This window comes from Rousettus aegyptiacus, unplaced genomic scaffold, assembly GCF_014176215.1.
Source record: "Rousettus aegyptiacus isolate mRouAeg1 unplaced genomic scaffold, mRouAeg1.p scaffold_m13_p_2, whole genome shotgun sequence".
In the NCBI taxonomy this organism is placed as follows: domain Eukaryota; kingdom Metazoa; phylum Chordata; class Mammalia; order Chiroptera; family Pteropodidae; genus Rousettus; species Rousettus aegyptiacus.
Window position 1 is genome coordinate 53,014,232 of NW_023416295.1, and position 26,467 is coordinate 53,040,698.

Consider the following 26,467-nt stretch of genomic DNA (forward strand, 5'->3'; position numbering starts at 1 on the left):
TGTAAATTATACATACATTTAAGAAAGATTAATAAAAACGAGTAAAAGAATTCTTTCCCAACGCACTTATTTTAGTTCAGGCTTGAGGGTGGCCGGAGTGTATCCCAGAAGCTCAGGGCATAAGGTGGGCACCCCTCTGGACAGGACACCCTTCCATTGCAGGATGCTCTCATACACCCACAGTCGCTCAGCCTGGGACATTGTAGACATGCCCATCACCTCACGTGCACAGCTTTGGGATGTGGGAGAAAACAGGGCTACCTCAAGAAAAACCACACAGACATGGGGAGAATGTGTGAACTCTATGCAGACAGTGGGCCCAGCCAGGAATCAATTTTTTCTTTCTCATCAATGTTATAACAAAATGATGTCATTCGAGGACCTGCTCTACTTAGTGGACAAGGAGAAACTAGTCTATGTCATGTTGGCTAGACCAGAAGTGTCCCTCTTGTTTTCATTATATACTAATTAGAAATAGCTTTCCCCAAAAATTTGGTTTCTTGTTTTATGTTTGTTTCCTTTTCATTTTCAAATACATATAAAAACTCTTTATTTAATATTAGATGGAGATACCTCTGTTTTTGTTGGAGAAATTCCAGTTACATATAGAATCATAGAAAATCTGAGACTTAGAAAAGGGCTTTACCCATGTACACTGCCCTCGTTACATTGTCTCTTTTCCTTTCCTTTAATTAAAACTCTGCTAGCTACACTCTAACATATTTTGGTCCCTTATCTGCCCCTCCATAGGGGCAGGGAAATGTTAAGGTGACCCATGCCCTACCCCTCAGCCAGAGTTAAATACCTCCAACAGTACAGAAGCAACTACCTAACACCACAGGTACCAGGGACAATACATCTTTGAAGAAAACAGTCTTATTAGTTCGTAGCAGGCTTTTCATTGCAGATAAATAAAAGGTGGACAAGCAGCATGTTCCTTGTGAAAGTGTTGGTTGGAGGTTATTGTATAGTCTCCAAAATGAACTCGACTGGGAATTTAGGCACTCTGTCTTTCCAGAATTGTTGCAGGCTAAGAGTTGATTTAAAATAAATTTTATTAGGTCTCATTAATGTCGATCAAATCTTAGGTTAAAAATAATTTTTAGAAGTTAGGAAATAATTGGATAAAGAAGTCAATATAGAGAATTTTAAATGAGTATGTTTGTATTTATGTTAAAAGCAAAATCTTGAAAATAGTGACTCTCCTTGCCCCCTCCTCTACCTAATTACCAAATATATCCACTTTGCTAGAATTGCTTTCAAGGAAATAGTCTTTAGTAGAGAAACAGCTCTGTTGGAATATTTAAATGACATTTACCCTGAGAGTATGATTGGATTCTATGGTTATGACTCTATGAAATGGAGAGAATTATGAACTATAGTCAAAAAGGGTGGACAGAAAGCCTGTCTGTCCCGTTGGTTTCTTCTTTTCCTTTCTCTTTCCCTTTCTTTTTTTTTTTTTAAACAAAGTGACTTCAGTCTAAGGGGGTTATCTTCTAGTTTCAGGTGGGGACTCCTCCAAGATAAATTTGGTCATGGCAATTGGCATTCTTAATGTTTCTCAAACTAATAATCCAGTATTATAATCTACACCCATTTTCCAGTTGTAGCCTAGCAGCCCAAGTCTTACTATGCTACGTTCCGAAAGTAAAGTCTCGGCATTTCTTATCTACTGTCCTTTACCTTATATTTTGTGACCCTTTGTCTGAAATCAGCCTAATTCCCCATCATTATGAGTTCACTGATTTTAAAGCCAAATAGTGAACAGTGCCATAAGAGTATTTTACCAGAGGATAATACAATGCCAAGAATCTTTAATACAGGGCCAAGCTTATGGATTTATTGACAAAGACAATGAATTATGGTGAATTTTACCTGGTTTTGCTTAGGATGTATATAGGGTTTGCATACTCTTTGTACCATAAAGCCTGCCATCCTTCCCAAGTGAGCTTTATATCACTAGGTGTTATATCATGCCATATAGTTTTGGTGCTATTAGTGCTAAGAATAATGAGTATAAGTGTTAGTTCCAGATTTTTATACTGGTGAGCTAGACCTTAAGTGTGAGTTCAAGTAAACAACATTGTCTTTTTAAATGTATCATTCTAATGCACTAAAAGTTTACTTTTCAAAATTTTGGTGCTTATTTGTTTTAAGGAACGTTTATAAATTTTCATTTCTTATACTGATGATGTATAATTAACAAAAGTATCGATTTTCATAAATTGTGTAGTAAACATGGTGGAAAATGTGTTTTTTTTCTATTCTGCAGTATGGCATGCAGCTGTACCAGAATTACATGCATCCTTATCAAGGTAGAAGTGGCTACAGTTCTCAGAGTATATCACCCATGGTAAGGACCAAATTTTTGAACCTATGTTTTATTTTATAGTCGTATTATATTAATTTGCAAGTACATTGCATTCTAAATAGGCATTATAATGTAGTTACTTTCTTTCCTTTTGGCCAAGAAAAGTTTCTCTTTGGCACCATCTACTATAATGTTATATTGAATTTCCAATTCTTGGATTTTATATGATTGAAGCCTATGTGATAAAAAGCACAGCAGTAGAGTGTACATGATGTATTCAATTAAAATAGATGTCTATATGTTAAAATTTTTAAAAAAATATTTGAAAGAATTACATGAATCATTCTGTCTCAGTACATTTGAGGATTAGATCTCAAGATAATTTATAGAATAGTGTCTGTGGGATTGTAGATGTTTTCTTAATTATTGATTTTGATTGTGGGCTTATGTATTTAATTTAATATTAATTCTGGGATTGTCGTAGCCGAATATAAAGATGACAGTAGTTTTGAATTTTAAAAGCTGCGTTATACACATGTGAGCTCTTTTGCATTGGCTTTTTAACAATAAATTTTTTTAAGTTCCAGGTCCTTGAAAAGCAAACTGCTCTCCAGGAAACCCAAAAACTGCCAACAAAAATATAGGTCATGCATTACATTAAGTCTCACACCACTTCTCAGATTTAAACTGAATGCAACTTCGGTATTTATTTGCAGACACACACAGACACACACATCTTTTCCCTTCTTTAGTACTTGATTTTAATTTTCCATGCATTAACACAAGACATTTATTTCTTAACTTAAAGTTATGTTCTACTATTTTTGCTTTTGCTTCTTAATATTGAGTATATTAGGAATTCATATATATGTACCTGTGTTACAAATCAGCTAATGTGCTGCATTTCCACTTAGGTTAAAATTCCGCTCCTCACGTCTGTGACCAAGTAAGGTGAATTTCCCTACATGAAATGTAGCAGGTGAAATGCTCAGTTGTAGGAATGAGGCATGAAATAATGTTGATTATGAAGCCTGATAGACTAATATGGAGAAAGGACTCCAATTCTGTAGTTATGTTGGTTTAACTGTTAGTTATGGAAGAGTAACTTTTCATCTTTGTATCATATTACTTTCAAGCCCTAAAATAAGAAACAGCAGTGTAATGAATTTTTATGAAAACAGTTACTTTCAGGTGAGTATTTGTATAATTTGTCAGATAATTGTTATGTATATTTAAATTTTATTATCTTGATTCTTTTCTAAATCATTTTAAATTTCTGTTAGAGTCTAAAATTATTAGACTGAGCATGTTAATAGCAGCCATGCATTTGGAAACCGGTATTGTTTAGTGTCTAAACAATAGGAAATTGTCATAGGAAAAATTGTCATAAAGTACTTTCTACTCTCATCAATGTCATTGGCATGCAGCTATGGTATTATCCTTAGGTGCTTCTGTTGAAAGCAGTCGTACCGTCGGTCAGTATGCATATGACAGTTGGGTTAGTGTAGCTTTCCTTGTTCAGCACCATGTATAAGAAAAGACAGTCTTTGAGTGAATCTGGTTGGAAATCAGGATCGAAGGAGGAAGGCTTTAGGTGCCTGTGTGGTGAGGACCTGTCAGTTGTTGGTTGTATGGCAGTTGTCAAGATCAGAGAATAGCATTTGATAATTTTGTCTCCACTCTCTTTCATTTCCATGAAGGAAACTAAGAAGTTTGGGAAAGTATTTACCTTTACTTTGATGTCTATATAGAGAATTGTACTTTTCTAGATTATTGGTAACCTCTATAATGGACCAGTGCCCCTCACCTACCCTTGCTGATTTTCATCCAGGCACTGTTTTCAGTGAGCAGCACAGAAAACTTAGTATATTTTAGTTATATTTTTAAAGGAACAATATTATCATCTTAACTTCTTCAGGATACATTTGGAGAAGGGAAATGAGAAAAAAAAATTCTCATACCATAATGAACATCATATATATAGCACATAATAGGCAACCCTATCAGCCTTTGAAAGAAGAATCATGAGCAGATATTTAAGGAAGCCAAATATCGTTGGTCATTTTTAGGGCAAACAGTGGATTCACTGAAAGGAGCATCTGTTAACATGGCCCCAGCTGGAATGAGGAGATAGGAAAAACGAGTCTATGCAAGTTCTTATTCTTCCTCACTTTTGAGCCTGTGCTAGACATTCCAAACTACAGTTTCTTCCCTGTATCCCTCACTATTGTGGTATATGAAAGAACCCTAGATAGAGTCTAAGGTTCTTTTACTATATGCTGTCTGTGTGACTTTAGTAGAGTCACTGGTGTCCTGCAGTGTAAAATACAGGAAACAGTTGCATAATATCTAGAATCAATTACATCTTTGATGTCCTGTGGCCCTATATAAAGCAGATGAGAGAACAGTATCTGAGGAAATTATGTGTCCTCTTGCTAAGGACTGTGCTGTAGGTTTATTTCAATATTTTAAATGGGGTGACAGAGAGTATATGGCTACTAGTTGCCACCTAGCTAAACTTCCTGAAAAACATTTATTCCATTAAGAGTGACTGGATCTGATTTCAGTGTGGCCTGGATAATCCAAGGTGTACTCAGGCTGCTTCTTTCTTAAAAAAAGAGGGATGCCCTTAAAATCATGGGCCCTTTCTTAGGGCTTGCCCTGTTTATCCCACCAAAAGAAAGCTAGAAAAGGGACAAATATTTGAAAAACACACTGATTCTGAATGTTATCAACACTGCTTTTCTGTGTGAAAGAAATTGAGCTGAAAATGACCTTTTGAGTTCAAGTCCGATTTTGCTTCACTTCCATTTCTTTGTCCACCAAAGGTAAACTATTAATTTTTCATCCACCACCTGCCATTCAGTGGAAAATATTTGCTGTTTTCCTGTGTATTACTCTAGTGTTGTTAATGTAGCAAATAAAAATACTTATTTGTATTGTAAACTCCTTACTTATGTCAAGTACTTACGGAACATGGGATCTTGTTTTGCATTCAGTCTATCATATTAAGGGGGAGAAAAAAGGATAAAAACAACTGGTTACATTTATTTTTCTTTCCTAACAGTATTTTTATGTTATCTAGACTTTACAGTTACAGAGCCCATCTTGGCATGTGAAGTAGAGATATTATAAGGATAAAGCTATCATTATGATTGAGATTAGTTACTCTGTGGTTCGGGCAGGTAGAGGCTTTACATTAATGTCGGCAAAGCAAAAGTATATCCGACTGGTCCACAGTCCAGCACAGAAGATCATGGGGTGAGAAGGGCAAAGTACGGTGTGACAGCAAATAGAGATTACAGAGACAGCATCTGTCTGAAAAGAGCAGCTGTCAGTTATAAAGTCTCCTGTAACATATGAAAGATTGCACGCCGGATCTCCAGAAATAAAGATGAAACTAAATAAAATTGTGGACCACTGCAGCATGCTTTGAAGAAGAAATAACAAATGCTAATGAAGTACCATGTGTGATGCAGTGATAAATGAGCCCCCCAGTTTTTGTGTATGGACATTTTATTTCAAACACACATGTGGCTGTATTCTGTTAGACCAAGTTAGGTGTGGTTGAATCCATGTGGGGAGATATAAGTGATCGTAAGCCACAAGTCTCCAGATGCACTCTGGCTCCTCCTTTACCATTAGACCTTTGGTTTTTGTTTTGCTCCTCTATTAATGAGTGGAGAATAACTGTGAAACATTGTCCTTGTTGGTTTCGAATATTTTTTTTCTTTTGGAGAGTTTCGATCCTTAAAAATTGAGTGACACTCTTGACTGGAGATTTTGACAGTTGTCTTTTTTTTAAGATGCATGACTTGGGATGGCATACCTTTAAAAAGATTGTTATGAGGTAGAGCCCTAAACGAATAAAAAGTAAATCTAAAGTCCCGGTATTGGATATTTTATTTTCACATTAGATAATATGAATACAAAAGGTAATTGGCAAAAAAAATATTTGTTTTAAATTGTTTGTTTAAAGATGTCTTCCTTTTAGATCAGTTCTTCTTTGGTCATTGACTTATTTTTGCAGATCTCACTTTGCCATGTTCATCCTTACAAGAAGGAAAAATGTCTACATATTAAATCATAGAAATTTTAATAATGTGAAGTTATCTGAATTATTTCACTAAATTTTATTTTCTAAGTAAGATGAAGGTTGAGGTGATAAACTCTTAAAATACATACTGTAGTTCTTTTATAAAGTGAGTTCTGTTTCTTTCTAAAGAAGTAATTATTAAGTCAATTTGTTATAGCGTTAGTGTATTTTGAATCTTAATAAATAGCTGCTTCATAAGGAGATAGATTTAACACTTAAATGGTAATTGATAAATCTCAAAGCATAATAGGGAGATGAGTTCAGAAGTAATGTATCTTTTTACCTCAGGCAGAACTAAAAATTTCTTTCTGAATTGGCATTTTCCCATTTTACTGGAGAATATGAAGAGGGGGCTGATTTAGGAGAAAGGCATACTTATCTTGAAAGCTTTTAATCCCTTTATTCAGTGAGCTTAACTAATAGCTATATATCTTATTTAACCAGAATATTTTATAGCACCATTTTATCTTACATATATATTTTTAATTTTTTGATTTCCTGTTAGCCACCTTTGGAATCACGTCATAGAATAGAAACATATTGCCAGCAAAGCACTGAAATATAACTTTAAATATATTTTCATGGTTAAAAAAGAGTTGTTTTGTTTTTTGTTTTTCCAGAGAAGTATATCAGAGAATTCGCTGGTAGCAATGGACTTCTCAGGCCAGAAAAGCAGAGTTATAGAAAACCCCACAGAAGCCCTTTCAGTTGCAGTTGAAGAAGGACTCGCTTGGAGGGTACAAATAGGTTCATATTCTTCACAAGTATTTATGATTTGAGTTTGTTTCACCTAAAAAGTTTAAATCCGTTTTCCCTTCCTCATGCAGAAAAAAGGATGCTTACGCCTGGGCAATCACGGTAGCCCCACTGCCTCTTCACAGAGCTCTGCCACCAGCCTGGGTATGTCTGCATCTTCACTGTGCTCGAAGGGGTGGATATGTGGCCATTTAGGTCTAGTCACTGAGGGGTTATGGTGGAAAGTTGTGTAATTGTGATAATTTCATGTAAAACTTCATTTCCTCTATTCATTTCTTCAGCTATCCACCGGTCCCAACCATGGTTTCACCACAAAATTTCTAGAGATGAAGCTCAACGATTGATTATTCAGCAAGGACTTGTGGATGGGTAAGTTTGAATTTTGAATAGTAGTGATTTTGATTTCTTCTATAGCCAGTAATTACTGATTCAAAAACACAAAGAGTTTTGACTTTGGTTTATTAAACTAGAAGTAACTTTGTTCTATAAGGAAGCTTGTCAGTGTATCCTAGCAATATCTGTAAAATACCTATTTCATAATGTATGCTTAGTTTTTGTGCATAAATTAACAGATAACTGAATAGGATGCTCTGCTATTAACCAGTCATCACTAATATTACTCACTCTGCCAATATTAGCATCTTAGATTTTACTCGATGTGGAAAAAGCTTAACTTGGTCTCAGGTATCAACATTTTGATTTGAGACGATAGTTAATATAATTACAAAGTATGGTTTGTGTGATGATGTCATATGTTATATTTTTGTAAAGTTTGATGCAGGGCATGTTAAGTAAAAAGCTGTTTCTTATATATTTAGACCATTTGTTTTATATATTTTTTCTTTCTGATTATATCCTGTTTTTCTTTAAACTTTAACAGCTTCAAGCAATATAAAAAGAATACTATGAAAAGAATACTTGACTGTTTCTCCTTTATCTTATTAGTGAGGTGCCATGAAAGATGTAGGAGAAATACATATAAAATGTATTATGAATGATTTATAATCTAGAGAATTTTCTTTTTCTTAAAGTTCTCAGTATTTTAGATACTTCCTATAACATTGGTTTAATTCTCTTCCCAAATGCAATACATATTAAGAAGGTTGTATTGAGGTTTGGATGAGAAGTGAAACCAGTGTCAATTTAAGGGGTGACAGAATCTTATGTCTTCAGGGATTGGTTGACCTACGATGATGACAAGATTTCAAGGTGATTTAATATTGACATTTGGATAAAATGCATCTTCACATGCAATATTATTAATAACAAGTCAGAATTTCACTAGGTTGTAAATAAGAAAAGATTTTAATATGCTTCTCTGTGTGGAGCACAGTCTTTATAGATATAAATTTGAATAATCAGCAGAATTACAATCTGATAAGACCAAAAAAAGAAACCACAAAGAACTGTTAAAATGTTTTGGGGGTTTTTAATTTCCCTTATTGCTGTGTCCAGTTTTTGTAAATTGAATGAAATCATTACATAAAGAATGATAATTTAAAAATTTTTTTCATTAAAATTTTTATTTTTTACTTTGCCTTTGGAAAGATGTGATGATGCCAAATAGTCCACTAGGTGGTAGTGGTGATTTACTTGGGAATGGGGAGAGAATTACAGCTTGATTTACCAGTGAAACTTCCTTTTGTCCCATCTCCCAGTGATGTCATGTTGGAATCTCACATAGCATAAATGAAATGGATAATCTCATCAGACATCTGTGATGGCTCAAATTTGGCTGCCGCTTTGCCCAGGCACAGTGAAATTAGTATTGGAGTCACCAGTAGAGACTGTTCGCACAGTCTGTTTCCCAACAATTAATACAAAGCTGCTTTTGCACTACATTGCCAATAAATAAGAGTATATGTCTGGCAGCATTTTCCTCTTACACCATTAAGCCATGTCTTGCTTTTCTAGCCTGACATTATAGAGACCATCTGCTGCATTCTTCAAGGTTGAAATATAGGTTGTTTGGGTATTTCTTTTACTTAAAACAGTTTACTCAAACATTTAATAAATGATTGCAGCTTTGATTTTTTTAAAAAATATATTCATTTCTCACTTGCTGTTGTGCATGTAATAGTAGGAACCAGAAACAAAAGAAAAAAGGATATTCGGTGTAGAAGAGGTGATTAAAAAATGATTTCATTCAAAATAATATTCTCTTTCAGGGCCTAACATGACCCAGAAGTTAAAATAACAATATGCTAATGACCCATTCTCTGTACAAAACAGTTACATGTGAATACCCAATTTCCCAGTGGAAAAAGGACACAGCGCTAATTATTGATGCCAGCATAGCATTTTATTGGTTATTGTGAGCAAACAATCTGACAAATGAGCTGTATATTTATCCTATTAAAATTAAATTAGCACTGATGACGGTTTTATAGTGTAAGATAGTGTTGAACCATAGAGTTTACCATGTTGGATAATCCCATCATTAAATGCACAGCAAAGGAAAACTATGGCTATGTTTATTTTTATACTTTTTGGATTTGTTATATGCTGTATGTCTATGAAAACCATGAATAGATGTAGAAACATTACAATTCTTTCTCTTTCCTTAGAGTTTTCTTGGTACGGGATAGTCAGAGTAACCCTAAAACTTTCGTACTGTCAATGAGTCACGCACAAAAAATAAAGCATTTTCAAATTATACCAGTAAGTATTTTGTGATTTCACATTCTTATATTAGAGATGATCTTAATGCATAAGCTTCTGGAAACTTTAGTTTTCTTTAGTTCTTTTATTAAATATAATTTGGGAGTTTGTGCTTTGACTAGAGTTAAGTTTGGCAGAAATGGTTTTATGAGTCTGAATTAATATAAGAGATACAGGAATTGTAAAAATTAAATTTTCTTTTTCTCAGGAAATACGATTTAACAATATTTGTATAGACCTCATGCCACCTGTTGTTAAAAGGCCACTAAAGATTCTTTTTCCTGAATTCTACTAGTGATTCTTTAAAAGCCCTTTATTTTAAAGCCCTTTCTTCTTTCTTGTCGCAAGAATTTTTTTTTTTTGTTTTCATAGTTTTGTTTTTAATCATTGTGGATAGATACACAGGTGCTGCAGAACTGAATATCATTTAAACTATTCTAAGCAAATTTAAAATTTTTTTTGTAATTCTGCTTTTGGATCTCACAACTTGTTTGGGGATTTTTGTTGTTTCTGCTACGTGTGTGTGTGTGTGTGTGTGTGTGTGTGTGTGTGTGCGCGCGCGCGTGCATGTGATCTATCTATTGGAACTAGATAGTGTGAAATAGAGGTTCAGTCTACTTTTGGGAAAGTATTATATGAGATTGCTAAATTGCTAGCGTTTTCTTTTGAATAGGCTCTTTTTGGAATTACCCAAAGTCTGTATGAAGTATCTTCCCTACTTCACTGATTATGCAAATAATTTCCCTGGCAAGTATGAATTGCTTAATGCCAGAATATCTCACTGACAAAAAAAGAAAAAAGACAACTATCATTCCATTAACATAATGTTTGATTGCTTCAGAATCAATTTGCTGACATAAATTATGTGAATATTTATTTTTAATATACTAAGTTAGTCTGTTAGGGAGATAACATTTAGAAATGGAAATGTCTGTAAATGGGAGCATTAAAACCTTTCATTTACTTTTACAATGAATAGTGCAGATTTCTCACTGTATATTGACTCAAAATAGTCATACTGTTCTAATTACAAAACATTGTGAGAATTATAGGCAAAGTAGAGCCACATTGCTTAGCCTGGGATCAGATGCTGTTTCTTTTAAATGCAAAGTGGAATGACAATAGCGAAGTAGACATACCCTGCCATTCTTTTCGCTGTCCTTTAGTTTTAATAACTTGTCAATTTTGGTATGTAAAGACCCAGTATGCAATAGAATATGATCGTTCTGGATATTTTGCCCTTCCTACCAGTTCCTTATTTTTTCTCTTATAGGTGGAAGATGACGGTGAAATGTTCCACACCTTGGATGATGGCCACACAAGGTTCACGGATCTAATCCAGCTGGTGGAGTTTTATCAACTTAATAAGGGTGTTCTTCCTTGCAAATTGAAACATTATTGTGCTAAAATTGCACTTTAGCCACACTAGAAATGACTTGTTAAAGTGTTGAAGAAAAAAGACTCAAGGAAAGATAAAAGATCATAAATAACGGTGAAAGTATTGCCATGATGAAAAGAATCTGTTTCACCTCAAAGTTAGAAAAAATAGTTTGTGCATTGCAAATAAGCAAAGAATTGGATTGATATTACATTCATCATTTAAAATTCATTAGTTAAAATTAAATCTCAGAAAAAAATAATTTGGTGTGTTCTTGTGTGATTTTACATTACTATGTCATTTTCTTTGAATGTGCATATTTTAAACATCTTCCTGTCCTTATTATATGCCAGCATGAGAATTCTTAACTACAAAATATGGGGGGAAATTGGGGTTCAGAATGAATTATTTGAGGACTGAATTTAAATTACACTATGTTTTTGTAACCTAAGAATAATAAAAACTCAAGTAATCAGTTAAAGGAAGCTACCCACGACCTGTTAGTAAAACTAAAAACTATTTTGAATTATACATTTTTTGAGTTTATTATAACATTAAAATCAAATCATGGTTTAAAGGAGCAACTTAAAATTAATTTGAAATATTTTGGTTTTTTTCAGGATGACTTATTAAATTATTGATTATACTATAATATTTATACTGGTGTTGCATCTAGTAGTGACACATTTTTCATTGCATTTTTTTTTCATTTAATGATTTACTAGAATTATCTATAGTCACAGGTCTCTTAATGATGGTGGTGCATTCTGAGAAATGTGACGTAAGACAATTTCATCATGCAAACATCATAGTGTGCACTTACACAAACCTAGATGGTATAGCCTACTATACAGTGAGGCTATAGGATATAGCCTATTGCTCCTAGGCTACAAGCCTGTACAGTGTGTTACAATACTAATACTATAGGCAGTTGTAGCACAATGGGTAATGCAATTTGCTATGACATTAATGACAGCTACGATGCCAGTAGGTGATTGCAATTTTAGAGCTCAATTATAAATTTATGGGACCATCGTCATATATGTGTACTATTGTTGTTATGTGGTACATGACTGTTTTTAAGAAAATGATCAAACTATAGAGGAGATTTATATAATTTGCTTATGCTTTCTTGTGGCACATAATCTATGGCTGTGTTACATTATCAGCTTAGTATTTCATATTTGCCCCCATGTTGTAACTTTATGAAGGCTCCTTAGAGTCTTACTGTGCTACTAGATCGTTAACCCTATCAAAATGAGTAAAATCAAAGTTGCAAAATCTATTAAGATTCTAACAGGTAAATTCATGCTCTTTTTACCTACCTTGTTTTCAGTTCCTTACCTAGGCAACATTAATATGGAAGTAAATGATTTTGGAAACATAAGACACTAACCTCTCTTTTCACCTCTCTGAGATCATCTGGGAGGTTTCTGTTGGGAATCTGTGATTCTGTTTTTCCCACTTTTTATGGGAAAGGTATTTATCATAACTAAAAAAAAAGGCAAGAGAGACAAAATATTAAATAAACATTAAAACAATACAAAATATTACCCATATTCTCTAATTCACCCTTTTAACAACATTGTTGGAACGTTTTAAAACAATATTTTAAAACTACACACTTTACTTTTAAATAAAAGCTACACATTTTTGATGACAGCATCTAAAAATATAAAATGCTAATTAAATCAATTATTACTGAAAAAGAATTATTCATGGCATTTTAAAATGATTCAATTTATTTTTAGCTGATACAAACCTACTTTTTAAAACACTGAAACTTAGAACATAAATCTGATGTTATAAGATATCAATCTGGTGTCTAAGGAGGCTTGGAAGTTACATAAGATCTCTAAATGGAGAAGCAAGAAGTAAACACACATGGCCCTTTCAGTCCTTTAGAATAGCCTTGACTATTTCCGATTTATTTTTTATTTATAAAAATACTTTGTGTTTTAGCTTGAAATGCGTTTTCCCATTTTACGCCCAGTTCAAATTGACAGTATCAGAAAATACAATATTTTAAATACTAGATTCTTATAAATCAACTGGTTTATGCTTGACTTTGTTATTTCTGTCTCTAACTTCATTCATTATCTCAGGTTATTAATGTAGAGTCCAGATTTTGTATGTAATTGCTTCCTTTGATCTTAAACTATGAATCAAGAAAAATTATTGAAGAAAGGTTGACACTATCCTTTCTGATTCCTTCTGATAAAGGGTTTTGAATGTACATGTGTGTAAATCTAATATGAAATTAAATCTGAGACAGATACATTCAGAGTCAGTACAGCATTAAAATGGATTTCCAAGAAAAATGTGAATTACCTTTGAATTATTTTTTATTTTGATTTAGCCACGTTCCGCTCTCTTGTACCATTTTGGATAGAGATTAGGACAAATCAGCTGTTTTCTTTTTTCATGTGTTGGAATTAGCATGCTTCATTCTCCTAGAAAAAAGCACACCCAACAGACTGTCTGGTCATGTTTTTTTCTTAAATTTCCTTATGTGGAAAAATTAAGTAATTATTTTGAAACATTTAGGAAACCTAATCAAACAAGATAAAATTATTAGGAGTGTTTCAATTTGGAATAATTACTTATTTCACATGTATAATGGTATAAACCCTGACTGATTTGAGGATATTAGGTGGAGAGTTTTGTTTTAGCCTTGTTTTACGGTGGTCAACATCAATTAATCAGAGTTGTCATGTGGTCTCTGCTTTATGATTGTCAACAATGCCAACTCTACAAATGATAGTTGAATTATGGTAGTGATATCAGACTAGTCCCTGGGTTAAACTTCTCTGAAGAGGAAAGATTGTCACTAGTAAGGATTACAACTTGTTTCAACCTGCCTTCAATGTTTAGAAAGCTCTTCTCAAAAATTGCCAGGCATTTTTAAGCTTTTTTGTGCCTTGGATTTGTCTTGCAGCCTGATGAAATTTATGGATTCCATCACAGAATGTGTCTTTAAAAGCATAAAATAAATAGAATTTTAAAACAAACTAACTATAGAAATATAACTTATAATTGTGCATGTAGGTGGACCTCAGACGGGAAGCCTGCTGTGTCTCCTGGCTGTGTTGACTATTGCTCATAAAAGGCCTCCAGTGTTCTGTCTTGTGTTCTCTATGGAATACAGTGGGTGATTCTCAGTCACTTTACCTATACCAGTGGGGCACAGAGTAGTTTGCTTGAGATGCAGAGTTCTCATAACACTGAACTCTCAACCAAACCTTCATATTTGCCTCTTTTGGGATGTATAATCTCCTGCCAGTTCGGGCTCCCACAGTTACCTTCTGTGACATTTAGCTATGCTTGTAACCAGGCCACTGCTTGTAATGTTTCTAACTGCATATACCACAGGCCACAAATTATAGATGTGTACAAGAGAAAGGCCAAGCAGCCTTGGCTGAGCACATGATTATGCTCACCCAAAAATCCATTGCAGAGATCCTCCAACTTGAGAACGGTATCCGAGTGAATTTCTAACCATAAATATTTGTTTCTGCAGTTGGGTTATCAGGTGACTGACTCGTCCTTTTTTGTGCCACTTCCCCTTGTAATTATATTAAAAAGTTGTCATTACCCGATCTGACTCCACATAAGACAAAACGTTAGAAACGAGAGTTAAAATTATAGCTCTGAAGTAGGCTTTGTGGATATGAATTCAGCCCATTATGTAGCAACAATGTAGCCCCTGATCAAATCAGTTTTTTCATTTCTATAGAGGAGGTCACCATCGCCATCATCATCCACCTCTTAAGGTGCGGTGATTAAATAAAATCGTGCCTGTAAAGTAGCACGTGGTTTAGTATCTTGATGTTTGTGTGTGGGTGTGGGTGCGGGTGTGCGCATGTTTAATTACATCAGTGATTGTGCATTTAAGAACTCCACCTCCCCAGGACATTGTCCTTTTCAGTGTCGAGTGCCTTTGCTCTACCACCGCTTATGTACCTTTCCTGCCAAGAATAATACAGTGTGCATTATACATTGTGCCTCTGCCCTGCTTTCAGTCCTTTCTAGAAAACTGCTTTTATGGAAGTGGCCATGGTCACAGTACACTGAGGGGGGAGGGGTAGAAGGGTATGCCCAGCCCATCTCTAGGGATTATGTGGACAACTGTCCTCATCTGTACCAGGTCCTCCAGACCCTCTGGCTTTCTTCTTGCTGATTAAAAATATGAAGTGAGATTTGGGGTTCTCACACTTTCCATCTGCCTCCCTCAAATCACAGTGATTACTAGGAAATACATGTATGTTACATGCTGTTGAGTTGGTTCCAACTCCTGGCAACTATGAATGATGATGTCTTCAATGTTCCGCCCTTAGTGTCCCTGCTCAGCTCCTGTAGACTCATGCCTATGGCTTCTTTTATGGAGTCAGTCATCCCATATGTGTCCTTCTTTTCCTGCTGACTTCTATTTTCCCTAGCATTTCCTTTGCCAAAGAACCTTGCCTTTTCATGATGTGCACAAAGTATAGAAGACAAAACTTGCTTTAGAAGTGCCTACCTGTACAACACAGGAAATGGGCTAATACATGGCCAAGTGGAAAAAATTGAAGCTATTACTAAGGGGTCGATGCATCTCTGAGAAATTAATGAACTTTCACAGAATGAATGTGTCCCTGGTCATATTTTCAGAGTGGATTCTTCTCCCCTCAAAAGCCCATGTAATGTTAGTGATCTGATTAGGAGCTAAAAATGATGTTCTTACCTTGTGTGTTTTTTTAAGTTCACTTCAACATGTATTGAGTGTCTATTATTTGAAAGGCACTTTTAGAGATGCAAAATTGAATACTAGTATAGATGTACAAGTACCTGTCCTAGAAGCTAGGCTGGGTAAGTGTTATCTATAAATATAATGGAAGAGACATATTGGTAACATTTGCTGAAAGATGGAAGGAATGATGGTGGGTTCTGGAAGGCCTGTAGGTGTTACATTTATAAAACCTTGGAGAAAGAATTGTACGGTGTCATCAAAGGAGCAATGGCAATGCCAGGCAGCATAGAAAGGGCATAGATTGAATTCAAGAGCTTTTCAGCAAATGATAGCATCATTGTAACTGAAGTGTACAGGGTATTGTGACAGAGAGGAAAATCACAGTAAATAACACTAGAAAGGCAAGCTCCTGCTGCATTAGGGAGAACAGCAGCATTTAGCAAAGTGGTTTACGTTTTAGTTAAGGAAAGCCATAGGTTCCTGAATGTGTCACCCCATTAAAGTTTTACTTGGTTGAAATCAGGAACAGGCTGTATTCCTCTTTTTTATCTCTGCCCTGAATATTGGAAATTCTCAGAAATGTCTATGAAATGAATTAATGACATTAGAGAACAGAAGTACCCTGATGATGTCTGAATTAAAAGGGCAACTGTGTGACTAAGGATGAGGAAGGGAACCAAAGAAAGATGACTCATTAGAAGCCATTGCAATAATCTTGGTAATAATCAGGAGAGCCAGCTCTAGAGCCATGAGCATGAAAAAAAAAAAAAAAAGGTTTTGTGAAGGGGGAATCATCAGTGATTGGATGAGAGGGATGAGGGAGAAGCAAAGGAGAGAGTCAAAAATGATTATTAGTAGGTTAAGGACCAGAGAAACTAAGAAGATGGTGATAATTATGAGAGTGAAAAAGTTATCATTTTAACAGATGTTATCAGAATTCTTAGAGAAATAATTGGCTATATTTAGAACCTCTTTATACAGGAAGGTCAGACCTGAAGTCTTTTTGCTGAAAGAAATAAGTACAGAGGACTTCATTTTACATAGAAAGTTAAGAATTTGGGCATGGAAGTGGAGAGAGGAGGCAGTGAGTGAACTAAGAGGCTTGAGATGGTGGGAGGCTGAAGCTGAGGAAAAGGATGAACATTGGGAAAGTCCAGAGACCAGGTTGCAAGAAGCCCCTTACAGACATGGATATAGAGTACATATATTTTTTTTAAGGGTGTTTGTGGTTCTACAATTTAACAATTTTTTACCTTCCTAAACCTGAAAAAGTCGTCTTTTTTTTTTTTTCTATTAAGTATAAATTCCTAGCAAGGAAGGACTGTATTGTTTATGGTGGTAGCCTCAGAACTTAGCTAAGTGTCTATGGCTGATACAAAGTACTCAATACAGCTCTTTTGAATGAGTCAATTCAGTGATGAGAAGGAATAGAATATGAGATCAGTTCTGGAACTGCTAAAGCTGGAGTTTCTGTGAAACATCCATGAAGAAATGATTCTAGGCCTTTAGAAATATAAATCGATCTGTCACTCTGTTTCCATCTGTTTGTCTGTCTGCCTCTCATCTATCATCTGTCATCATCATCTATTATCTCTTGGATTTCAGACACTGTAAGATAAAAATCAGAATTTGTATATATACCCAGTGGTTGTTCACTTAAGCATGATAATCATTTTGATTTCCCTCCATTCTTATTTTATTTTACTTCATTGAAAATTTATACTCATAAAAATTGCTTTCACACTGAATTTGATTGAAAACATACAAGAATTCCCATCATATTTTTCTGGCCAATGGCATAGTATCTCTCCCATTCTGCTTTAAAAATTGCTGAGTTTCAATGCTTTAAAAATTCCTGAGTCTCAATACTCACCAAACCTGTAAATTTAATACAACCCTCATCAAGATCCTATTGGATTTTTTTTCCTTGATGTAATGATAACTTTGTCCAGAAGAATAAACATACAAGAATAGCCAAGAGCACTTAGGAAATGGTGGGATGTTACTACCACAGATATTAAGATGTATCATAAAGTAAGAAAGATTGAAATAACTTTAAAATTATTTTGTTGTTGTTGAGAATGTATCAGAGAAGAAAAAACTATTTCTTCTCCTCTAGTTACTTCAAGAAGCAGAGGCCAGCACTGTGACTGTAAACATCTGAGTTACCCTTACACATTTGTATTCTACCCACTTGAAAAGCGGTGGTAAAACCTTGTATTTTAGGACTTTTGAAAGGTGGTAAGAGCTAGATTATCCAAAAAGGAGAAAAGGGATTTTAATTTTGCAAGAAGTGGAAATGGCCAAACCAAAGGAGAGCAAAATATGGTTTAGCTGAAATCGAGAAGCAGGGTATTGTTTTGGGTTCCTTGAGAAGCAGAAATCTATATTTCTCTTATCCACAGCCCTGTGGATGATTGGAAGATGCTTGGGAGCTAGACTCTAAGTATTCGAGAATAGAGACATTGGCTTCTGTGGCAGGACCTGTAGTCAAAAGTAGACTGCCCAGAACACCAAGGTAACCTAATGGCAGAAGATGCATAACAGCAACATTCTTTTTTAGTAAAAGAACCAAATGGTGATGATTACCAAGGAGAAAGATCAAGTCACAGCTTTTGTTGCCTGGGACCATGCCTTGGATTTCTATAAAGATAAGATGTGTTGCACTCAGGTGTCATTGAGAAAATTAATATTTCTTTAAAATGGAAAAAAAAAAGAAAACAGTAAAAGTTAAGAATATGCTCGGAATTAGAAACTAATAAGAGAACCAATGATTTTTTTAGGTTTGATGGGACAACTAAGATTTCATATCTTACTACTTTACTCTTTGTGCCAGTCTAAATTTCAGATAGTTCGAAAAGTTAAACATAAAATGTGAAGCCGTAAAAAAATGAAAAATTTAAGGGGGAATTTTTCTGTAAAATTGTGGTTGTATTTAATCATGATATTAAAGTCAGAAATAAAAGAAGCATTGAAATGTCCAAAATTAGAATCAATACAAAAAAAAAAGAATATCACTATAATTAAACTTAATACAAGAAAAATTGGATAAAATATTTTTAACATTAATAAGAATAAGGTTAATATTCCTATTGTGCAAAATGTGTTTCTAAATCAATCAGCAAGATATGCATTGCAATAGAAAAAGGCAAAGAAATAAACTGGGAATTAAAAAAATAGCGAATAAAACACAAAAAGATGTTTATTCACAGTAGTCAAGACATGGAAAGAACCAAACTGTCCTTCAATAGATGATTGGATAAATAAGATGTGGTACATATATGAAATGGAATATTACTCAGCCATAACAAAAGATGAAATGCTTCCATTTGCAACAACATGGATGAATCTTGAAATAAACATGCTAAGCTAAATAAGTTAAACAAAAAGTTGAGAACCATCTGATTTCACTCAACTGTGAAATATAATACTGAAAGCAACAAACAAGACAAACAAAAACTCATAGACACAGACAACAGTTTAGTGGTTAGTAGAGGGAAGATAAAGGGGGTCAAATATATAAGGATGAAAGGAAATTTAACTTTGGCTGGTGAACACATAATGCAGTATACATATGATGTATTATTGAATTGAAAACTTGAAATCTATATAATTTTATTAACCAATGTTACCTCAATAAATTTAATAATAAAAAATGATCTTTAGTCTCATTAGCATTTGGCAATTAGAATTTTAATTATTTATTTAGCTAATAGGTACCAAGTATTGTCAAAAACGTGGAGAGAAATTAAAATTTTCCACTATGTTATCGGTGGGAATTTCAAGTGCTAAATATTTTTGGTAAAACAATTGGGCAATACATTGTTTTGCAATTTTTAAAAATTGAAATATCAGCATATAACATTGTATTAGTTTTAGGCGTACAATATAATGATATGATATTTGTATATATTGTGAAAGTAGAGAATTTTCATTAGAGATCTGTTTTTACCTTCTGAGACTAGGCTAACTTCCAGCTTTTATCCCGAAGGACTAGTAGAGATTACAAAGTGGCTTTAGCATCAAACTCTCAAGTTCCCTTCCAGTAACATTATCCCAGACACATGTGAATCCTACACAGGTCCTCAGGAGCCTGAAGGTGGTTTGAACACATTTTCTGAAAGGACATTACTTTTTTGTTGCTCTACATTGTAGCATTGTGACATTTTACAGTAAAATAAATAACTTACTTGGAATTGTAATTTATCTGCTTAATTTTCAGTCCCTCTAAAAAATGGAAAACAATTATTTTCCCTTCTCTATGTTCTAGATGTTGTCTCTTCTGCTCTTACCATTTTAGAACCTCATCTTTATAATACCTTTTCTTTTTCATTGAAAATACCTTAGCCTTTGTGTTTTCTTGCCCTTATGTCTCTTGTCTTCTTGATTCTTCTCAAAATTGTCCTTTACTCCAAGTCACAATTACTAACTTATAGTTAGTAAATCATAGCTTCCTAGTAAATACCCAAGCTCTTTGTGCAGTAACTCAGTTCTTAAAATCATTCAAAAAGGTTCTTGTTGATTAAAGTCTTAGTTTTGAAATTTAAAGGGATGATAATAATAGTAATGATGATGATGAATGGTTAAATTTTTTCAAGACTGCACCAATCAACCCTCCCTGCACAATGATAATTTCCCCAGAACCTGTAGGCATGTTTACCTAAACTTAATTAAGTAAATAGCGCATCTTTATTGCAGTAAAATCAGACAAAAGTAGCAAAAAAAAAAAAATACTTCTAATTTTGCCACCCACATTCAATACAATACTACTAACCTTAATATGTATAGTGAGTACAAATCATGTATTGCCTTTGAGTGTTATCCTCCTCACAGTTAATCTCATTTTTTTTTCTGGATGTCTGATTTTTATTTATAAACAATCATAAATTATTTCTGTTCTTATATGCACTGCCTGGAAGATTTGAAAAAAATTTTTTTGTTTTTTTTTAAAAATAATTTTTGAATGATTTGATGATCAAATTTTAGGAAGTGACAATTTTAAAGAATTGGTCCCTGATAAAGTTGAACTCTATGTTGCCCCCAATATGTTGTCCAAAATTACATTCTGCATTCTGTATGGAATTTCATGTTTAGAGAATTAAGGATAAGATATCCTCTCTGTGCAGTGTTCTACAAAGTACACTAGAAACTTCTCTCAAAGATTCTGATGTAGCTCTGCAATGAAGCCCAGAAATCTATATCTATAATAAACAATCCAGATGATTCTGCTGCTTACCAAACTTTGATAACCACTATCTAATGCACTTGCCCATTCTTGCCCAGTGTTAGTCTTTGCCAAATGCTTCACTATTTTCAAAATCGTAGCAGCAAGGATTCCCACTAGTATAAAATGGCAGTATTGATTTTCACTGATCAGATGTTTTTTTCTTCCACTGTGTTTTAGTTTGTTTTCTTTGAACTCACAGTGGTGAGGAACTTCATCAGGGTCACTCTAACTCAGAATAGAAGAATGATTCAAGCTTTTAAAAGTTAGATTTGTGATGCACTAAATGTAATAGATTTATAGGTTAAGCCAACCAGTGTTACTATTAAAGAAAGATATAAATGTGTAAAACCCAGAGATTTTGTTTTACATGTCTTACACTAAAAACCTGAAGACTCTGAACCATGCTAAGGGACAGCCAGTGGATGTCACCAGTGCGCCATGGATTTGCAGAACGAAGCAACTGTTTTTGCTATTACCTCTCAGAAATAACTGTGGCTGGTGGTCTTATACCTTCAAAACATCCAACATATTTTTCCTCTCTTATAAATTATTGACTGATTCTGTACCAATTAGTTATACCAGTTGGTACGTTTGTTATCAAGTTAAGCTTCAAGACAAGAACCTGGACTGAAATGATTAAAAATTTAGAGGCAGTTGATTAAATATGCAGATAGTCTGAGAAGCTACTTCTTGAAACTATTATATTACCTTTTAATACTAATGATTTGTATAATTAATAAAAAACAAGCTTGAAAGCATTAAAGAAAGAAATGAGACACTAAAGGCAATTGGGTTAAATGCCAAGAAGTAAGAATATAATTTGATCAGGGTACATTTACCCTGTAAGTTAGTTCTAGCTGTTTTAATAATGTGGTTTCCTTTTTAGCAAAGACAATGAATTGAATTCTTCAATTGTTTTGGAAATTATGTGTTGGATCAGTGAGTGGTCTGAGGGCTAATTAAGTACATTTTGAGAATTGTATACTTTTTCTTCCAATTAAAAATCTTAATTACTCCAGTGAATTTTCTGATTTGAAGGTTTGTTTTGAAGTATAAGCAGTGAAGCATAGATGTCCAGATCAAATTGGGAACTGCTGTTGAGATCCCTTGGCTTACAATAAAGCAATTTTTAGTTAATTATAAAATTATGAAATTGCCCTAGCAACTCTGACCCCCAAATTCATGTTGTTAAAATGCGTTTTTCTCCAGATCATGGATTCTTTGTACGAGCACAAATTTAGAGTCAGTCCAGGTCTTTTTATTGTGTGATAGAAGAAAAAAACATTTAAACTCTTTATACTTCTGTTTTCTTAGCTGCATTATAGGGCAAATCAAACAATACCAGAAATAACTATTATTTTGGGGCCCTGGTAAGTGCCAGGTATTATCATAGGGTCTTTGCATGGTTTACCTCATTTAATCATTGACAAAAATCCCAGAAAGGATGTTGTGAGATTCGGATATCACAAAACAGAAAACAAAAATAAAACACTGGAGCTTGCCTTTAAATCCTGGAGTATCTGACTGAAATGTCTAAGATCCTTTTCACAAGGGCTCTTTTCAGTAGATAATACTGTTGCCATGTTTTCTAAAGCCCAGGTATTGCCCTGAATATGATTCATGGGTAGTATGCTGACTGGCAATGTGAGCACCATTGATGCCAAAGTACAATGTTCCTGGATAGAAAATATTTGCCGAGTCTCTTCAGATGCCCTTTGAAGAAGGCTCTGTCTGTGCCCACCTACAGGATTGAATCCAAGTTACTTACACTTCGGACACTGTGGAGTCAAAGCCGTGTAGAACATTAATGTTTATTGTTTAAGTTTGGCACATTGTCGTAGAAGAAAGAATGCAAAAAAAAAAAAAAAGAGAGATTTTTGACCATAATTTGGAGGAGGAGAACAACATGATGAATATAAACAATGGCCTCAAGGCCATTTCAAGATTCTTGATTTAACTCTAGGGTTGACCAATTCTTCTCATGTTAGGCCCTGAACACCACCTGTTTGAACTGGTTATCAATCCTACCTCTGTTGGAGACATTTTTCTGAAGATTGCTTTTGTAACTCCAGTTTTTCTCTGGGGCTATCATTAACATTATCCCGAACTCAGCATGACATAATTATATCTGTGGGTAAACACTGTGGGCAAATAAAACAGCAATCATAAAAATGATTTAAAATAGGTTAAATGATTAAGAAACAAAGGTTCTGGATTTGAGCAGGTATGTATGTATGTATGTATGTATGTATGTATGTATGTATGTTTGTATGTATAAGTAGATTGGTGGTATGATTTGTTTTCTATTCATATTTGAGGGTTTGTAGGGAGGTTTTTTTGCCCGGGATTTTGATAAAACTACTTTATTTTGCAGTTGCTTATGTGGGTTCCTCTTTAACTGCTGTTTAGTAGTAATATATCTATCTATATCTATACCTCTATCTATCATCTATCTATCTATCTATCTATCTATCTATCTATCTATCTATCATCTATCATCTATCTATCTATCAACTATCTATCTATCATCTATCTATCTATCGCATATCTAATCTATCTCATTTATTTTTTCAAACCAGACTATAAGGACTTTTTGTTTCTGGTCATTTCAGTTGGAAGGACCTATGGGAAGCAGTATATACCTGGGAGGCAGGAGATAGGAAATGAAAAAAAAATGTGTTTCTGATACAGAAAGACAAGATTCAAGTCCACTTAACATCTCTGTGACTTGGTGAAAAATAACTTCTCTGTACTTCACTTTCCTTTTACAAAAGGAATTATCATAAGAATTGAGATAATATATGTAAAACATGAGGACTCAGGCCTGGTAATAAAAGACCTCAATAAATAATACTATTTTAAAAATATTTTTCTTTCTCCTTTCTCTATGTCAACATTATCATTCATTAAATTTTGATTAAAAGGATAAATGACTACTACTGTATGAATAACTTTTAAACGTATTATTACTCCTATGCTTATAATCTTCTAATGCCTTACCTTTCAAATTGTTTTGAATGTGAGACTGTTGTCTTCAAAATCTCTCTGGGTTCTACTTCTGCTGATCACTACCTTTATTTTTGGTAAACTTCCATGGTCTTCTTTTCATATCTAATTCCCCAAAAGTAGACTTTTTTCCTCGCCCAAAGCTTCCTTCACTTATTCACAATCTTGCAATACTTCAAAGTAGAACTTGAAATATACCTTTTAGATGAAAACTTCCAAGATAAAAATACATACAGTTCTCTCAAAGTTTTACATTTCTGAAGATATCTTGAAGTGTACTTTATAAAATTAGCATGTTTTTGAAACAGTCTACATGGCCCTCATGAGTAGGCAAGGCATTTCATGTATTACTTTCTATCCTCTTGATGCTACTTACTAAGGTACGAACTCAAATATTTGCAGCTTTGAATAATAGATACATTTCCAACTAAACCTTATCAGAAAGAAAGAATATAAAATAATCCTTCTTCAGGATTTTAGGAAAAAAAATTATCCACCTTTATTGGTACCTTTTTTCTTTTTTCTTTTTGAGGAATATAAAAATAATTTTAAACCAAATTTTCAAAGTTGGTTTTTGGCCATAACTGTTTTATCTATCTCCAACTCGTCTATTTAATATCTGTTGATCATCTCCTATGTCTTCGATACTGTTCTAGGTGCTAAGGAAAGGAAATACAAAAATGACAAAGTCCCTGTCCTCAAATATTCATGAAAAGTGAGGAAGATGAAACTAGTTACAGATAAATATAAAATCATGGTTGGTGTAGTAATAGAATTCAGAGGTATAACAGGAGCACCCCAGATGGGCAAATTTAACTGGCTTTTGACTGCCATTCTTTTTAAAATAAGATATTTATTTTACAACTTACCCATGAAGATCTTAATGTAGTGGACCCACACCCTTTCTCTTATCAGCGCACTTTCCTATAAAATTGACTTCAGAAAATTTTAACACTTTTATATTCCATGTTGGACATTACATATGTGTGTGTATACATATATATTCCATTCACATTCTTTTTCTATCCAATGCATGAAATTACTGTCCAGATTTCTTATGGTAATATTGATAATATAGTATCTACCTATGGTATTCTCTTAGTGGTCACATATCTATCTATATCTATACCTACCTCTATCTATCTATCTATCTATCTATCTATCTATCTATCTATCTATCTATCTATCGTCATCACCTATTTATCTATCACCTATCTATATATCATCTATAGCTATCATTTATCTATCAGAATTATCTAGAATTTGGATAAAATCTATTCTGACTGTGAATATCTGTAAAGATAATAGCATGTTATATTTCTACATCGGTTGATACTCTTCAAGACATTTTTATTGGGATCTGAGCCATGGCAGTCATGTTTTTCAGGAAAGATGTACCATGTTTAGAACAGAGTACAATGGACAGAATATTTGGCAAATGCCACATGTGGCAATTTTTTCCACACAAAGGCAATCCGAAATGTTTAAGTAATTCTTGTCATGTCAGCGTGTGCAAATGTTCTTCAGGTATGGTTGGTTGATTTTATAAATGAGTTTTTCCACTTTCCATAGTTACGTCAACAGACATTTCATTAAATTATATTTAAAGATTTGACAAGACAGGTCCTCTGGAAAGCACATTAGCTTATATTTCACCATCTCGTCACACTGCAATTGGTCTATGTGTGGTAGAGGCTGAAAGGGTGGGCTTAATCAGCATGAACATTTGCAGAAAGTAATGAAATTTAATAATAAATAATTCCAAGAGGCCTCGTTAAGCTGGAACATTATTATCAAACTGAATATACATGTTGACAGCTATGCCAATAAATTTGAGAGCTGTGAACATTTAGCACATAAAATAATGAAGGTCCTTTAAAAGGCTCTGCTGCTCTTGTTCTAGGAAAAGAATAAGTCCATGACTTTGTTTTCTTTTTTTGTCAAAAAGGAGAAAATGAGACATAAAAATACTTCTAGGATTGCTGTAAGGGACATACCTGCAAAGGAATGCAATAGGAACTGTAAGAAAAAAAATTCTAAGGAAGTTTATCATGTTATCCCTGCTATCAAAATTAAGACTACAGATCTAGAAGACCACAGCAATTTCCTCAAGGATTTACATCTTATCAAATTTAAATAGTATTTTTGGATTTCAGTTATGAGTAGGAATATAAAAAGATTATTTAATCCCTAGATCTCAATTCTGAATGTAGAATTTAACACAAACTCATTATAGCTGCTGCACTGAGCTTAATAAAATTATGAGCCAATAATTAAATATTATGCTTGAGGACAGATTATGC

At 33.9% G+C, this 26,467-nt stretch overlaps 1 protein-coding gene across 3 annotated transcripts in view; it reads left to right on the top strand.

The window, feature by feature from the left end:
- Positions 1-12,705, top strand: part of GRB14 (growth factor receptor bound protein 14) — a 112,643-nt gene extending 99,938 nt beyond the window's left edge. For 2 of the 3 annotated variants that reach the window (XM_016152476.2, XM_016152477.2), the window contains 6 exons: positions 2,273-2,353; positions 7,028-7,144; positions 7,235-7,307; positions 7,445-7,532; positions 9,731-9,824; positions 11,098-12,705. In XM_016152476.2, the coding sequence (XP_016007962.2) occupies positions 2,273-2,353; positions 7,028-7,144; positions 7,235-7,307; positions 7,445-7,532; positions 9,731-9,824; positions 11,098-11,244 (600 nt within the window). In that variant the 3' untranslated portion in view covers positions 11,245-12,705. The remainder of the gene's footprint in view (positions 1-2,272; positions 2,354-7,027; positions 7,145-7,234; positions 7,308-7,444; positions 7,533-9,730; positions 9,825-11,097) is intronic. The other variant, XM_036236836.1, reaches the window with a different exon arrangement.
- Positions 12,706-26,467: the final 13,762 nt, after the last annotated feature.